Genomic DNA, 17,126 nt, shown 5'->3' with positions numbered 1-17,126 from the left:
ACTCTACTCTAGAGACCAAACATGTAACTTTTTTCAAGGTATACTAGAGGCCTCCAACATGCAGGAACTAGACTGCATAGTATGCTAGGTGACAAAATTCATCATCACTCTAAAGAGTGGTGCTATAGGTATTGAAGAAAGACAGAATTCAGGACTATGGATAGGAATATGTACTTGAAGAAGCAACACGGGTTTGTGAAGTGCAAGTCTTGCTTAGCAATTTGCTTACTTTTTATAATAAAGTGACAGTGGAGTTGGATAAGGGAAATGGCTACTCACTAATACTGCTAGATTTTGCAAAGCCATTTGTCAACATCCCACAGAGAACTCTGTTGCATAAATCGGAGAAAATGGAGATGGATATGAATTTGGCGATTTGGATTAGAGGGTGACTGATGGACAGATATCAAAGAGTCATTTATGAAGGAGTTGAGTCCAAGTTTCCTTTATTATACAACACCCTTCACCCAGCCATTCTAAATCTCATGTCCTGGCATTACAATGGTGCCAAATGGGCTAACCTCTATGGCTCCTCCTTTCCATTTTTTTGCTACCTTGACCCAAATCCCTGCTACAATTAAATAACAGAAACAATTCTAATTAGAATGCATGTCTTCATCCCCCATGGTAGACCTCTCGGATTCAGTCAGATAGGCATGTGGTGAGGTGGAAAAAAAAAACACTCCATAGGACTCAGGAAGTTAAATGGGCAGTGAAGGAAAAGAAAGTGTATTAAAAGTTCCTGGATTTTTCAGTTTCAATCCTATAAAGCTCCTTTAATAACTTATATTTCTATCATACCTCCTCTTTTTCACCTATTAGCTAGTTTTTGAAGCCCACCCACAGACAATTAGTCCATTCTCAAAGGGAGCATTATCACAAACCTCAGTACATGACCCTCTGTTGTTTAATGCCAGCCTGGTTGGCCGAGTGGTTAGTGTATCCGCTCTCCAACCAAAAGGCTGTGGGTTCAAATCTCACTGCTGGCATGGATGTTTGTGACTGTCTGTGGAAGTACTAGTGGTGGCGAGTGGTAGATGGTGTTGGTATAGTCGTGGTTAGTTTAGTTGGTGGATTGAGTAGTGGAGACAGAGAGTTGTAGAGTAGATACCCTCCCTGGAGATGTCGCATAATAATAATAATTTGTAAAATGTTGGTAACTATTCTTCATAGCTACTGTTTGAATTATTGATTTTGGGTGTTTTTCATTCATATTGCAATCTGCTGAGCATACCCACTATATTGAATATTATGATTTTCACAAATGCTGTCCTGGTTGGACAAGTGGATATCATGCCTACTCCCCAACCAATAGGCTATGGTTTGAATCCTGCTGTGGGCAAAGATCATGATTATTATTATAATACAAGCATTTCCATGGAATCAAAAGACTCATTGTGGGAGATCCATCATTACTTATCATACCTCTTTTAAACTTGTCCACTGATTAAGCACTCTCCAAGCAAAAAATGTAGTCCTGACACCCTTGCTAAAACACTCTTACACAGTTTTCATAGGTGATCCCTTGTTCTCTTCCTTCTGCCACGTACTGAAAAAAAATCTTCAGTTACAATCCTATAAACTTCCTTTAATAATTTATGTTTCTATCATATCTCCTCTTTTTGACCTATTAGCCAGTTTTTGAAGCCCACCCACAGACAAGGGAACTGGCAATGGCTCTGACCAGGCTGTTTATTATCAGTTTCAGCTCTGACAAAGTCCCAAGGGAGTGGGGGGAAAGAACAAAATAATTCCTTTGCATAAAGAAAGCTAAGAATGCAATAGCAAATTCTAGACTATATCTCAGGAGTGGTGGTAAAAGTTGTTCAAAGAGAGAATTCAAGAAGGGATGGATAAGAATATGATACTCTATGAGGAGCAGGATGATTATGTAAAAGGGAGTCATGCCTTAGTAATTTGCTAAATTTTTATATAGAGTGACAATCAAGTTGGATAAAGGGAATAGCTACACAATGATACTGATGGATTTTGCAAAGGCATTTGATAGAATGATAGATGGAACAATTATGCAGATTAGATCAAATGTTGGTGGATATGGATATGAGGGGTAGCTAATGAACAGATACCAAAAAAGTAGTATACAGAGGAGAGTATGGTAATGTGGTGCAAAAGGTCCTGTGCTTGGACTATTGCTGCTTAACTTGCACAAAAGTGATATATGAAATAATTTGAAGGGATATTCAGTTGTTTGCTGATGATGCAAACTGGTTAATCAAGAAGACATGGAGTTAGCAGGATGAATTAAATAGCCTGTCAACCTCAGGCAAAAGATAATATTGTCAGTTTACATTTGTCCACATGCAAATGCCTAACACTGATGAAGTTAGGCATTTGGGAATGGTAGTTGAATTGAAATTTAGAGGGCATATTGCTTATGTTGCCAAGATAGGTCATAAAATTACTTGGCTATTCAAGAACATTCAAGCAAAGATAAGGAAGTTATTCCTCTTTATAAGGCCCTTATATATCCTCATCTGAATTACTATGCTTAGGTCTGGTCACCAAGGTTTCCTGAGGATGAAGAAGTAGTGAAGAACATTCAGATGCAAGTGACCAAATGGTAGTGGTGAGTAGCTAGTGAAATGTTCGCTATGAGAAATAGATTGAGGGTTTGTGGGTTGCAAATGTTGGTTGATAGGTAAAAAAGAGGGGATATGATAAAAACATTAAAGTACTCATAGGGGAAATACTGCACTTGGGGAACAGTTGGTTTGAAGAGGGTGTAAAATCTCCCATGATTAATGTTGTATCATGTTCACTTTAACAAGTTGTTAACCAGAATGAAAAACATAAATGGTATTGTCATTGTTTATAAATAAAGTTTTTGTATTAGTAATAATATTTTTTGGTTTACAGATCAAGTGTTGATCAATTTTATTAACTTAACCAACTAGTTTTGCCAAACTTTAACTGTGGCGTCTTCAGGGCACTTACACACAGGCTGAAACAATCTCGCAATTATGTGTAACTATAAAACTAACAAGAATAACTGTAAAAAACTGACTAGAATAATTACAAATAAAATAGTATCGAACGTACGTGAAACACGTATTGCGTGTACAAGATTAGCTAGCTGTTGCTAAGGAACTTTCTGTAGTGTTTGTATTAAACTTCATTTCTTTTGTTTTTAAAGATTTGATTAGGGTTTTCCATATCAATGGGATTATTAGGCCTTGATTTCTGTTAAGGTTAACAGTAGAACGGGCTACTGTGGCTACTTCTTTGAAAATTCTTCAATGGTAATCTTCCTCTAAGTAAGGGGAACAACTTTTGTCCCACTCAATGACATGGTTAGTTGTGGAGAAATGAGACGATAGGCCAGAAATGTCATGTCTGTTGTTTTTGATATAGCCAATGTGCTCTTTTTGTCTGATTTCAAGGCCTCTCGAAGTCTGTCCGATGTAACTAGAGCCACACGAGCATGGAATATTATAAACTACAGCATATTTATAGAAAGGGTGGTTGTCTTTTGGAGATCTTAGTAGTTTACGAATAGATTCTATTGGTTTAAATGTTACTCTTATTTGTGTTGTTTGATGAGGCTGCCGAGCTTGTAGGAGATGCCACTTACAAACGGAATTGCAATAGCTTTTATATATTGAATATCTTTTTGTTCTTTTTGTGGTGGTTCAGAGAAAAGGACTTTACTGACTAGTCTTCTTGGATAGCCGTTCAAGTACAGATTGTTGGAAATTAATGTTAACTCATCTTGAAGGGTCTCGTTGTCTATTGTGATGCGAATCGCTCTCTTTAACATGTGTACAATGCTGAGTTTATGTGAGATATGGTGAGAGGAGCTGAAATGTATCGGATTTCTGTACACCGGTAAATTTATACTGCCATCAATTTGTTTTTTGATTAAGATGTCTAAAAATGGTACTTGTTTTTCTCTTTCAAGTTCCAGAGTAAATTTAATAGAATGATGGAAGGAGTTGATCTTTTTGAGAAAATTATATAGTTCATCTTTGTTGTTGTTCCACACGATGAAGATATCGTCCATATATCTGAACCAAATTTTAGGTTTGGGAATAATTTGGGATAGGATTTCATTTTCTAAGTCTTCCATAAAGAGGTAAGCACATGAAGGTGAGAGTGGACTCCCCATCGCCAAACTTGTTAATTGTTGGTAGATCTTATTTTTCCATGAAAAATAGTTAGAATTTAGACAGTGAGCAAACAATGAGGTTATATCTTGTGGGAACAAGGTACTTAAGGTGTCAATGACCTCCACTACAGGAATGTTTGCAAAAGGCAGAGGTGACATCTAGGCTGGCTAGAAGATCATTATCCGATATGTTGATGTTTTATAGCTTTTGCACAAAATGTTCGGAGTTTTTAATGCAACTCTCTGAGTTGTGGATGTGTTGTTGTAAGAGTTTCGAGAGATGTTTTGACAGTAAGTAGGTAGGAGTTTATTGCATCAATGATTGGGTGTAAAGGAATACCATCTTTGTGCTCTTTTGAAATGCCATAGAGTCTCGGAGTTAAAGGATGCATGGATTTTAGTTTTTTAATCAAGTCTGTTCGCCAGTTGGATAAATTGCGTAGTAATTAATTGGTATCATGGTGGTTTTGTAATGTTGGATCTTTCGTTAAAAGACGGTAAACGGACAAGTCAGATAGTAGATGGTTTACTTTGTCCTCATAGCCGTTGAGTTCAGTATTACAGTACTGTTTTCTTTATCTGCTTTAAGTATTATTATGTTCTTGTTGGTTTTTAAATTATGAATAGTTCTTATATCGAAGAACTATTCGTAATTTAAAATTCTATCGAAAAACTACTTTTCGTGGAAAAATAAGATCTACCAACAATTAACAGGCTTGGCGATGGGGAGCCTGTTCTCCCTTCATGTACTGACCTCTTTATGGAAGACTTAGAAAATGAAATCCTATCTCAAATTATTCTCAACCCTAAAATTTGGTTTAGATATATGGACGATATCTTCATCGTGTGGAACAACAACAAAGATGACCTATATGATTTTCTCAAAAAGATCAACTCCTTCCATCATTTATTAAATTTACTCTGGAACTTGAAAGAGAAAAACAACTACCGTTTTTAGACATCTTAATCAAAAAACAAATTGATGGCAGTATATAAATCTATCGGTGTACAGAAAACTGACCAATACAGGTCGCTACCTACATTTCAGCTCCTCTCACCATATCTCACATAAACTTAGCATTGTACACATGTTAAAGAAGAGAGCGATTCGCATCACAACAGACGAGACCCTTCAAGATGAGTTAACATTAATTTCCAACAACCTGTACTTGAACGGCTATCCAAGAAGACTAGTCAATAAAGTCCTTTTCTCTAAACCACCACAAAAAGAACAAGAAGATATTCAATATATAAAAGCTATTGCAATTCCGTTTGTAAGTGGCATCTCCTACAAGCTCGCCAGCCTCCTCAAACAACACAAAATAAGAGTAACATTTAAACCAATAGAATCTATTCATAAACTACTAAGATCTCCAAAAGACAACCACCCTTTCTATAAATACGCTGGAGTTTATAATATTCCATGCTCGTGTGGCTCTAGTTACATCGGACAGACTTCGAGAAGCCTTGAAATCAGACAAAAAGAGCACATTGGCTATGTCAAAAACAACAGACAGGACATTTCTGGCTTATCGTCTCATTTCTCCACAACTAACCATGTCATCGAGTGGGACAAAAGTTGTTCCCCTTACTTAGAGGAAGATTACCATTCAAGAATTTTCAAAGAAGTAGCCACAGTCGCCTATTCTACTGTCAACCTTAACAGAAATCAAGGCTTAATAGTCCCAGAGATATGGAAAACCCTAATCAAATCTTTAAAAACAAAAGAAATGAAGTTTAATACAAACACTACAGAAAGTTCCTTAGCAACAGCTAGCTAATCTTGTACACGCAATACGTGTTTCACGCACGTTCGATACTATTTTATTTGTAATTATTCTAGTCAGTTTTATAGTTACACATAATTGTGAGATTGTTTCAGCCTATATGTAAGTGCCCTGAAGATGCCAACAGTTAAAGCTTGGCAAAACTAGTTGGTTAAGTTAATAAAATTGATCAACACTTGATCTGTAAACCAAAAATATTATTACTAATTATCAAGATCAAGAAAATAAACCTTCATTATAAAGTTTTTATATGTAATAACTTTATGAAAAATATGTTGTATTATTCGAACTGGTGTCACGAGAGACGCGCATGTATTATGTGCAAAACTTGATATGAAAGCTCTTGCGTCAGGAAGGAGAGTGTCTTGGAGCTTTTAGTCCTTTTCGTTTTCTTTTCCCCTGGGATCAACACCATGTAAGGTTTACTGTTAGTTGTCAGAGCATCCCGTATGAGGAGGTCAGTAAGAGTTGTCACCAAGAGATTGGCAGAGAAATCAATTGTCGAATGGCTGAAGTCGCCACGTTGCTTATGAATGGAATTCGGAGGATAAAGAATATCAATGATGAAGATAAAGGCTGGAAAGATAGAACAGACATACAGCCAGAAAAAAAAAAATATTCCTGCACAGACAGAGGAATCGAGTAAGGACTGTCCTAAAAAATGAAGTTTATGGGATTCAACTTGTATTAAGTACTTAGGATATGTGAATATATCCAAACAATTCATGTAATGTGTTCTTGTTCCATATTCAATTGTGCTAATGTAAAAAATTCATTATGTACTTGAATAGGTATCTATTATATGAGCAAGCAAACCACTGTGTGTGTGTGTGTAGCAAACTTAAGTTAATGTATAAATGAGTTCACTCTTGGAATGTTTGATGGTTTAAGTAAGAATAACTAGCAAGTTGTACTAAGTTATATATATATATATATATATATATATATATATATATATATATATATATATATATATATATATTTTATGAGATAGAAATGTCAGGACTGTAGGAAAGCTAAGCCTAAGATAGAATCACATGAAATTGTCTATGACTTGTAATTCATTTGTGCCCAGGCTCATATGTAGATTCAACATTGTAAATAGATTTCTTGGTTTAATTAAATTAGTTTGTGAAACAACACGTTGAAGCTGATTTCTAGTGCACTGATCCCCAAAACTACAACCCTGCATATATCTGACAAGTGAGGGACAAAGTATTTATAATATGCTAATTAATAAGTTTAAGCTACAACTGATACAAGGCAATGATCAGAGTTAATGAAGAATAATATCTACTTTGTCTTCGTTTAAGATTCTTACAATTTCACACTCAAAGAATAATTTAACTGGCATCATTAATCAAATAAATTTGTTAAATTATAGACTGCGAGCAATAGTAAGAAAGCAAAGTCAAAGTATAAAGATAAAGCACATAACACAAAGAGGGTATAACAAGGGTACTTTGACTGGTAATGAGAGAGAGAGAGAGAGAGAGAGAGAGAGAGAGAGGAATGGCTCAAGGAAGGCATGGAGAACTCACTTCTAATAACTGGTACCAGTGAAACATGTCGTAATAAAATGAACTGTTACAAAATCTGTACAAATGTAAAATATCAGAAAGAAGGGAAATGAAGTGGTTTCATTGATTAAGATCATTCATCCAAAAATTGTTTGAATAATTGGAGAGAGGAATAAGTGGATGAGGACGACATCCCGAAAGAATAGAGATGGAAGGATATTATGCTTTTTTTATGAAGATAAAAATGGTAAAAAGGGAGGTGGAGTACTATTGATGAGAGAAAAGGAGTTATGACCATACAAGGTAGAAATACAAGAGGAAATAGTGACAGTGATTTTGAGACAAAGCAGCACTCACAATTCCAATCTGGAAAAAAGAACAATAATTATGAAAAATCAGACCTTTCTGAAGGTTTATATGGACTAAATGGGTTATAACCATTTAACAGAGCTGTTTGACAGTTTTCAAATTCCTTTGTAGAGATAGTTTGGAGAAGCAATTTATATGCTCTAGATACGACATAAGCAAATCCACAAAGCAAATATTCCATTATGTCTTGTGGGGGGGGACTACACACCTTACTACAAAATTTCTAAACACTTTGCTAAATTTACTGAAATAAAGAGCCAAAAGACTTCATTTCGGCAATGCAAAATTATACAAATCAAGTGGATATTAAATCCAGCATTATTTCAAAGCCAAATACAGAAACTATAAAAGTTTTGTACGAAATTTGACCAGAGAGCTTATGGGAATACACTCGCCGGCATTTACGAGTTGCTATAACCGGACCTTATAGGAGAACATGATCGCTGCCCAAGCGTCCATATATTTGCCTCCTATTGGTTTGATTTGATAAGACTTCGCTGGCCTGACAGCTGTTTCAAACTGATTGGTTCTCCTCAGAGACCAGGCAGAAACCTTAAGAGAGCAAAATCTCTCATTCAGTATTAAGGAATTCGAAGTGTCGGACTAATACTTTACTAAATTATTTTGGACATTCATGGGAAAGTGCTGTTCATTTATCAAGAATAGTTCTAATTTCAAAGCAAAGATATCAGAGCTTTGTCTTTGCCAGGTGATCTCCTTTTTGTCTTAGATATTATATCTCTGTTCACAAATGTTCCTTTAGATGAAACACTTGACTTCCTCGAGCAAGACTTTCCAGACAGATATTGTCTGCCTATTTGATTGTCATTCATCTGGCTACTTTACATGCCAGAATAAGTTTTACAACATATTGAGGGAACATCTTTAGGTGCTAGTCTTTCTCCTATACTTACTCACTACTTCATGGAAAGATTCAAACAGATACTTAACATAATTTTTCCCAAACCATCCTTATGGTGCAGCTATGTAGATGATATCCTTGTGGTTTAGCATGGTTCCCTTACAGATCTACAAGAGTTTGTCACAATAAGATCAACAGTTTTTACCATCGTGTTCAGTTCACCCTAGAAGTAGAAGAGGACAGACTGGCACCATTAAGACTCTGGTACATCAAACTCGCTCTTTCTATTCTACTGTAATACTGCTCTCTCAAGAAATAAATCACATCAAGCCCATCTTCCTTGCTAATGGCTTTACCAAATATTATTATTATTATTACCCAAAACTCCCATGGAGTCAAAAGACTAATCCAGGGAGGTCCTTTTATCATACACACAGCTCAACATACCATGCTTTAAACACACTCTCAGGCAAGGCATTCCAATCATTCACAACTCTGCATGCAAAAAACCTGCTTCTCACTCCCCTGCTCACACCCTCTTTATACAGTTTCCAGGGATGACCTCTGGTTCTCCCCTGATCTCCCACTGTTTTCTGTAGAACCTCTCCAACATTGACTCCATAACAACCCCTTACTAACTTGTAGGTCTCTATCATATCTCCTCTCTTCCTCATATCCACTAGACTCTGTACATTGCATCTTCTCAATCTTTCCTCATATTTGACATTCCACAGGTCAGAAACTAACTTAGTTAGTCGCTTCTGGATCCTTTCCAACATATCTTCACCCTTTTGAAAACCAGGTGACCAAATCTGGGCACAGTAGTCATGTATGGCCTAATCAAAGACTTATACAATGAAACAAGAATCTTCCTACTTCTACAAGTCAGTGTCTTCCGCATCAATCCCAGAAGTCTGTGTTGTCTTCACAATTTTGGCAATGTGTCCCCTAAATTTCATATCCTTATCCACTATCACCCCAAGATCTCTTATTTCATAATAAATTTAGTTTAATCCTTTATCCAAGTGTGAGCAAACAAAGTTTGCACCTGAAAGTATCTTCAGGACTGGGGTAAGGTGGTACAACACCAGAAAATTCCTTGCAAAGGTGGAGTAAGCTACCAACACTCCTATCTCAGTATCTCCCATAATGCAAAACACATCTCCTTGCAGATATGTATAATGTTATGCATTAAGGGAGGGGCCACTACCCAGACTAGTTTCGACCTTTATTGAGGTCTCTTCAGTGGGAGCCAGGCCCAAGTGGAGATACCAGGCAGAAGCATTAGCAAGGTCATCTCTACCTATAGGAGTTGCCAAACAGTGTGCCACCTTTTTATTAAATTACTCTGGATTTAGAGAAATATGTTGAAAGTTTATTTTTGCATAAGATTATACATATCTGCAAGGAGATGTGTTTTTCATTATGGAAGATACTGGGATAGGACTGATGTTAGCTTGCTCCACCTTTGCAACAAGTTTCCCAGTGTTGTACCAACTTATCCCAGTCCTGAAGATACTTTCAGATGCAAACTTTGTTTGCTCATACTTGGATAAAGGATTAAACTAAATTTATTATAGTCTAACCAAGTGAAAAATAAACTTTCAACATCTCCTATTTCCTCCACTTCTGACAATATATCCCCACCAAGCATAAATTCTGCATCCCATCTTTGTTTCCCAAAATTAAAACCTTACATTTTGCAACATTGAATTCGCATCCCCATCCTGTGCCCAATCACTCAATTTATTGAAGTCTTCTTGTAAGGCCACAACATCTTCTCTACTCTTCATAGTTCGTCGCAACTTTGCATCATTTGCAAACAACTAAATATCTCCATCCAAATCTTCACCAATATCATTAATATACAAGTTAAACAGTAATGGCCCTAAAACAGATCCCTGAGGCACACCACTAGTGACCTTCCTTTTCCAGGATATTACTTCCTAATACACAACTTGCTGAAATCTTATGCCAACAAAATCACTGATAGTTATCTAGTTTCCTTGTCATCTGCTTGGTATCATGGTGAAGACACAGAGGTGGTCGATATTACCATTCCTTATGTTAAAGATGTCCGAAGGTATAGCTAAACTACTTAGATCTGTTGGCTACAAGTGTCCTTTCATCATATTAACAAGGTTTCTACTTTTCTAGGTTATGCAAAAAAGATAAACTTCCCGTGGCTCACCCTGGAGTCTATCAAATTCCTTACCAGGACTGGTATTGTGAACAAACAAGTAGATCAGTAGCCATGCATCATGATGAACATACCACCTCCAACCAAACATAGAATCCTTTGGAAGAAGATTAAGGTTCTCCATAAAAGTAATTATCTCATAGAATGCTTATATAAAGAAATTTGTGAAACCTTGCTATATCATCTGAATCTAAATAAGTCAAACTGAAATTCTCTTGTTTATGGTAAATAGTACTTCACAAGTTCTGAAAATAATTAATTTTTTAAGTAATGATCACAGGGTGCTTAAGGGTCAAACCTGTATAACTGAGAAGAGACCTCCAGATAGCCTTTAAAGGAATGCGGAGAACCGGCCAGGGCTTCTGACCTAATGTCCAATCCTCACCTTCTCGTGGTGCACCCTGTTGGGTATCTACCTGGATACTAAACGAACGAGGATGGGCTGCCAATTTGGGATTTAGCTGACCAAATTGTATTCTTATTGGTTAAACCAAAACACAAAATAATGGTACAACATGACAAAATTTCATGTCGGATGGGGCGTCACCCAGTTAAACAAGGGCCCCTGTTGTTTTTGCCAGGGAACCAGGGAGAACAGCGAAAAGTCAGCTACTGGAACAAATCTGAAAACACACCCCAACTCAACATCGCCAGAGCTAAAGATCGGTACTATCAACATAAGAAGCCTGAATGGCAAAGAAATGGAGCTAGTGGAGGAATTCGATAAGTACCAAATCGACATAATAGGGGTGACTGAAACAAAAAAAGACAAAAACTGGTGAGATCTTTCTGAGCAATAAATACAAAATGTTATATATTCAGGCAATGACGATCAAGGAAAAGAAGGAGTAGCCATAGTATTCAACACAAAATATGAGGCTCATCTTCTTGAATGGCAGGCAGTGTCAAGTAGAGTGATGTGGGCAAATATGAGAATGGGGAACTGGACAATGAGACTTATTTGTGTCGATGGTCCCACAGAGGGCACTACTAAGGTAGAAGTGGAGGAATTTTTTGAGTCTCTAGAGAAAGCTACTGACACAATGAAAAAGGAAAAGTTGGTCCTTGTTGGGGATCTAAATAGCAGAGCAGGAAGTGATTGTCAGACATACAAAAATGTTTTGGGAAAATTTGGAGAAAAGAGCAAAGCTAATAATAATGGCAAATACCTGTTGGATTTCTGCTCAGGTCATAGACTTATTATTACTAACACCATTTTCCAACATAAAAATGTGCACAAATTCACATGGAGAGAAGAGGCAAGAAATAAGAAAAGACTCAATGTTGATAGTGATGTTTTCTCCCTGGTGCAGGCCACCAGAGTGTACAGAGGATTTGAAATTGGAAGTAATCACTATTTAGACTTGAGCAGGATAAAATTGAATTTGATATTGAAAAGAATGACATGTAAGAAAGTTTTAAAGTGAATAAAAGTTGAGCAGGTCTCAGATGTGAACTGTAAACTAAAATACACAAAGATTATTGAAGAAAAAATGAGAGTTTGAGAACATGAACCAAACCTTGGAGATTCAGTGGCAAGCCTTGAAGAAAACCCTGATTGATTCAGCCAGAGAGGTATGTGGTGAAGTTGTCTGCAAGGATAGAAAAATTAGAACTCCATGGTGGACACAGGAAGTTAAAGAAGCAGTGAAGGAAAAGAAGAAAGCATATCAAAAGTACCTGGCAAATAAGTCAGTTTGTGCTCTTAGAGAATACAGAGACAAATGTAAGAAAGCTAAACAGTGTGTAAAACTAGCTAAACAAAAGTCATGGGAGGACTTTGGCAAGAATATAGAAAATAAATATGAAGAAGGTGGCAAAATATTCTGAGATGTTGTTGAAGAAGTTTAGGAATGGAGGAAAGAGTGCTGTAAAAGGAATTAGAGATGATAAAGGTGACATGAAAACAGGAGAAAAAGATATCCTTGAAGTATGGAGTAATTACTTTGAAAAACTGCTAAATGAAACAAGCAGTGATGACAGCACAGTGGTAAAAAACACTGACCAGGCATGCAGTCAGGAATACATATCCATACTTGAAGTAGAAAAATCCATCAAAGGCTTCAAATGTGGAAAGGCAGCAGGAGTAGATGATATTCGACCAGAAATGCTGAAGTATGGTGGATTAAGAAGAATCTTACAGTGGCTGCACTGCATAGTTCAGAAAGCCTGGACAGAGGGACGAATTCCCGATGATTGGAGTAGAGCTCTCATAGTACCCATATATAAAAAGGGAAATAAAACTGAATGTGAGAATTACAGAGGTATTTCCCTACTGAGTGTTCCTGGCAAGATCTATGCAAGTATACTTGAGAAACGGTTAAGAAGAATTGTGGAAGAAAAGCTTGGTGAAGAACAAGCTGGCCAAATAGAGGTTGTCAGGATCAGATATTCACTTTACGACAAATAGTGGAGAAATCACGGGAATATAACAAAGATCTGTATTTAAGTTTTGTCGATTTGGAAAAGGCATATGACAAGGTGCCAAGAGAGAAGCTATTCAATACGCTGCAGTTATATGGTGTCAATGGGGCATTATATCAAGCAATACTTAGTCTTTATTTGAGTTGCAAGTCAGCAGTTAGAATTGAAGGAAGTACAGGAAGATGGTTTAATGTTAAATCTGGTGTCAGACAAGGATGTACATTATCCCCTCTGTTATTCGTTATTGATATGGATCACATTATGAAGGAAAGTGGTATTAAACATGATATCAAAATTGGAGATGTTAATGTCAGCTCTATGCTTTATGCGGACGATGTTATACTTCTAAATAAATCCGCTACAAGTCTGCAAGATTCTCTGACTAAATTGAATAACTGTTGTGATAGATATGGTATGAAGGTCAGTAATAAAAAGACAAAGACAATGAAAATAGGCAGAATCATTGAAAATGTCAACTGTGTTGTGAATGGAAAACATGTGGAACAAGCAAAACATTTCAACTACTTAAGCATGATTTTCAGTGAAGATGGTAAATTAAGTATGGAAATAGAGAACAGAATCAAAAAAGCTGGTATGGTAGGAAGTCGGTTGAATTAATTCATATGGAATAAGAGAGAAATTAGTCGGAACACTAAATTAGCTGTTTACCAGACAGTGTTCAAACCAATTTTAATTTATGGATCTGAGAGCTGGGTCAGAAGTAAAACACTTAACCAAAGAATAGAGACTACAGATATGAGGGTCCTGAGAAAGATTAGAGGCATGAACAGATGGCATCAATGGCAATATCATATTAAAAACGAGGATATTAGGAAAGAACTTGACATTGTCAGCATCCAGGAATGCGTTAGCAGAGCTAATCTAAGGTGGTATGGTCACTTAAACAGAATGGGCGAGGAAAGATTAGCAAAACAAGTGTTCTCTGCCAAGTTGGCAGGAAAACGACCCAGAGGAAGACCAAGGTATAGGTGGATTGATACGGTACAAAGTGTCTTAGACGATAGAAATATAAGATCTGGTAATGTTGGAATCTTGACAAGTAACAGACTGATTTGGAGGAAAATTTTAGATAGGAAGTTAATAATGATGTAAATTTTTCATGTAGTACTATCATATCCTGTACACCTCTTGAGGGTACATGGCAGGAATTTGATGATGAGTAACGATCGCTTGTTAATTGAAGTTATTTTATTAGGACCTCTATGTATTAAGACCATGTCACTCTATATCATGTGCATGTAGTTCACACATTTTCGTCATTGAATCTTCCAGTTTATGTTCTAGTTGTTTAATGTGAACATCATACTGGAGATGCCTTTAACATGAGTGAAAATTCTAAAAAAAATTTATGTAAGTAAAATCAGTGTTATGTTTAATGAAATTACCATGGCTTACATTCCAATTCTTGAATTTATTTATTAGAAATACTGGGAGGAAAGGGGATGAAGGTGACAAAGCAAAGTATGAGCATCTTTACAGATGTTTATATAACTAAAATTTGATTCTAAAGTGATAATTTTGATCCTTTAAGCTTCAAATTAATTGGGACTTACTGTGTGATAACACAAATTTAATAGAAATAAAATAAATACCTTCAGTTTGTGTATAAACAGTGTGTAACCCAAATTTCACTGTTTGTGTGCATGCTGATACTGCTTCTCCTTTAAATTCTTCAGTTTGGACAGCAACTGACTCAGAAACTGGAGTAAGATATAATAATGGCTCTGATGCATCATCATCTGTTTGTAAGGCAATATTTCTGTTAATTGTTGAAACACAACTTCCCATGGAAGAATCTGGAGAACTTAAGTCACTCTTTGCTTGTCTTGCTAATTCTTCAATCCCAGCAAGTGTTTGGTATTTTTCTACTTGAAATTCAAGATGTGCAACTTTATTTTCATATTCATCTATTGTAGCTGCCTGTTTATCCTAAAATATCAAGCAATTTTATATGTACATAATTAAGTAACAATTCCTGAAAATCAGTAATCACAAATTTTAATTAACATATTACTGGAGTTTAAAAAAACTGCCAGGAATCTGATTACTATTAAAGCTGATCATTTATTATCCCATAAATGTTCACAATATTCTAATGTTATCCTATACATTTAAAAATGTAACAATGTTGCTTTAATAAATGAGAATAACTGCTGAAATTTTATTTAAAGGAAAAAATGTTGAATTGTATGGGAAACCAGAAAATGGTTTATGAATTAAGACTTGAACATTGAAATTATCGATTAATTTCAATGTTCTTGTAAGGTATAATGAGCACATTATACTTTACAAGAAATTAGATTCTAGATGAAATCAATTCTACTCTTTTTATTATCTCATCTGGATTAATCCGATAAAATCCTCTCACGTCTTTATCATATCAACTCTCTTCCTCCTATCCAATAAACTCTGCAATCCACATTTCTTCAACTTCTCTCCATAGCCAGCATTCCAAAGTCCTGATATAGTCATAGTTACTCACCTCTGAACCCTCTCGAATGTCCCCATATCACATTAAAAACCAGGTGACCAGATCTGAGCACAACAGTCCAACTGTGTGGTCTGACCAGTGATTTATACAGTGGCACAACCACTTTCTTATCCTTACATGTTAGAGTACTTCTTATCATAGCAGCACTACGATGTGTAATCTTTGCAACACTAGCAATATGCCCTCTAAACTTCAGTCTACTGTCAACCATCACTTCCAAATCTCGAATTTCATCCACTTCCTGAAGTACAGCACTGTCAATACAGTACACAACCTTATATTTCTGCCCTCTAAATTGCAACATCTTGCACTTGTTAATATTAAAATTACGACCCACTCCTTGGATGCAATGGATTTACCTCAGCTATATGACATAATTACATAGATTTAATGACTAGAAACCAAGAAATATCAAATCAGAAAAAGTACTATTTATTATTTGAGCAAAAACTAGTTTCATCTTCTTAGAAAACTTCATTGGGTGCATAACATGAAAACAGAAATATCAGAGAAACAACAACTACTATAAATTAGCTTGGGACCATATTGGTGACATTTGAAGGTGTTCTGGATGTCACTCTTGTTGGGTACATGTATGTGCCCAACAAGATTGGGCACATACATGTAGGCATGATCTACACACACACACACACACACACAAATTTATATATTTTTAGTTCAAAGCTGTCACGTGATTTGCCACCTTGCAAATTAGAACTGCATGATTACTTTATCAACTGAAGGCAAAATACTGGAGAAAGAATTTCAGCCACTAGTGAATTTCTGTACTTATGAAGCAAGAATACTAAATCTGATAATATTCTTGCTCCATGAATACCATCACATGCTGCTTAAGGGTGTTTTCCCTCAGAAATTTTATAAATTCTTTTTTTTTTCTCAACTTACATGCTTTCTCTTCACTGCAGTCTACATTCCCATAGTTGAAATCATTATAATAATAAATAAATAAATAAATAAATAAATAAATAAATACGGATGTCACTTATGTAAATATATTTATTTTTTAGAATTTTTGGCTATGTTTCATAACCATTTTCAATACAATAGGAAGAGATGAACATAAAAACAAACAATTAAATAAAATATGTGATAAAATGGTGATATTACATGCACTATAAACAAAGGATAATAACTTCATGTCTCAAAAAAAAAAACATTAAAATCAACTAAAATTCTCAATTTTAAATAATTAACTAATTACAATTTATTTTTATGAAACATGAATGATGAGTATTAATTATGATAACTTCCCACAACTGAGAAAGTTTATTGCAATCGTTTTTGTTGAGGTTAGGTTAGTGAATG

The 17,126-nt window shown here is 35.8% G+C and overlaps 1 protein-coding gene across 1 annotated transcript in view; it reads right to left on the bottom strand.

Moving 5' to 3' along the window:
- The window catches only part of LOC150102406 (uncharacterized), a 357,402-nt gene that overhangs the window by 259,267 nt on the left and 81,009 nt on the right, over nt 1-17,126 (bottom strand). The window contains exon 5 of the mRNA XM_090399570.1: nt 14,902-15,238. Coding sequence (XP_090255696.1) covers nt 14,902-15,238 — 337 coding nt within the window. The remainder of the gene's footprint in view (nt 1-14,901; nt 15,239-17,126) is intronic.

The sequence above is a fragment of the Typopeltis vanoorti genome, chromosome 10, assembly GCF_054136105.1.
Source record: "Typopeltis vanoorti isolate ZY-2024b chromosome 10, IOZ_Tvanoo_1.0, whole genome shotgun sequence".
In the NCBI taxonomy this organism is placed as follows: domain Eukaryota; kingdom Metazoa; phylum Arthropoda; class Arachnida; order Uropygi; family Thelyphonidae; genus Typopeltis; species Typopeltis vanoorti.
The sequence above is the reverse complement of the archived record's forward strand: the minus strand, read 5'-3'. Positions and strand labels throughout refer to the sequence as shown.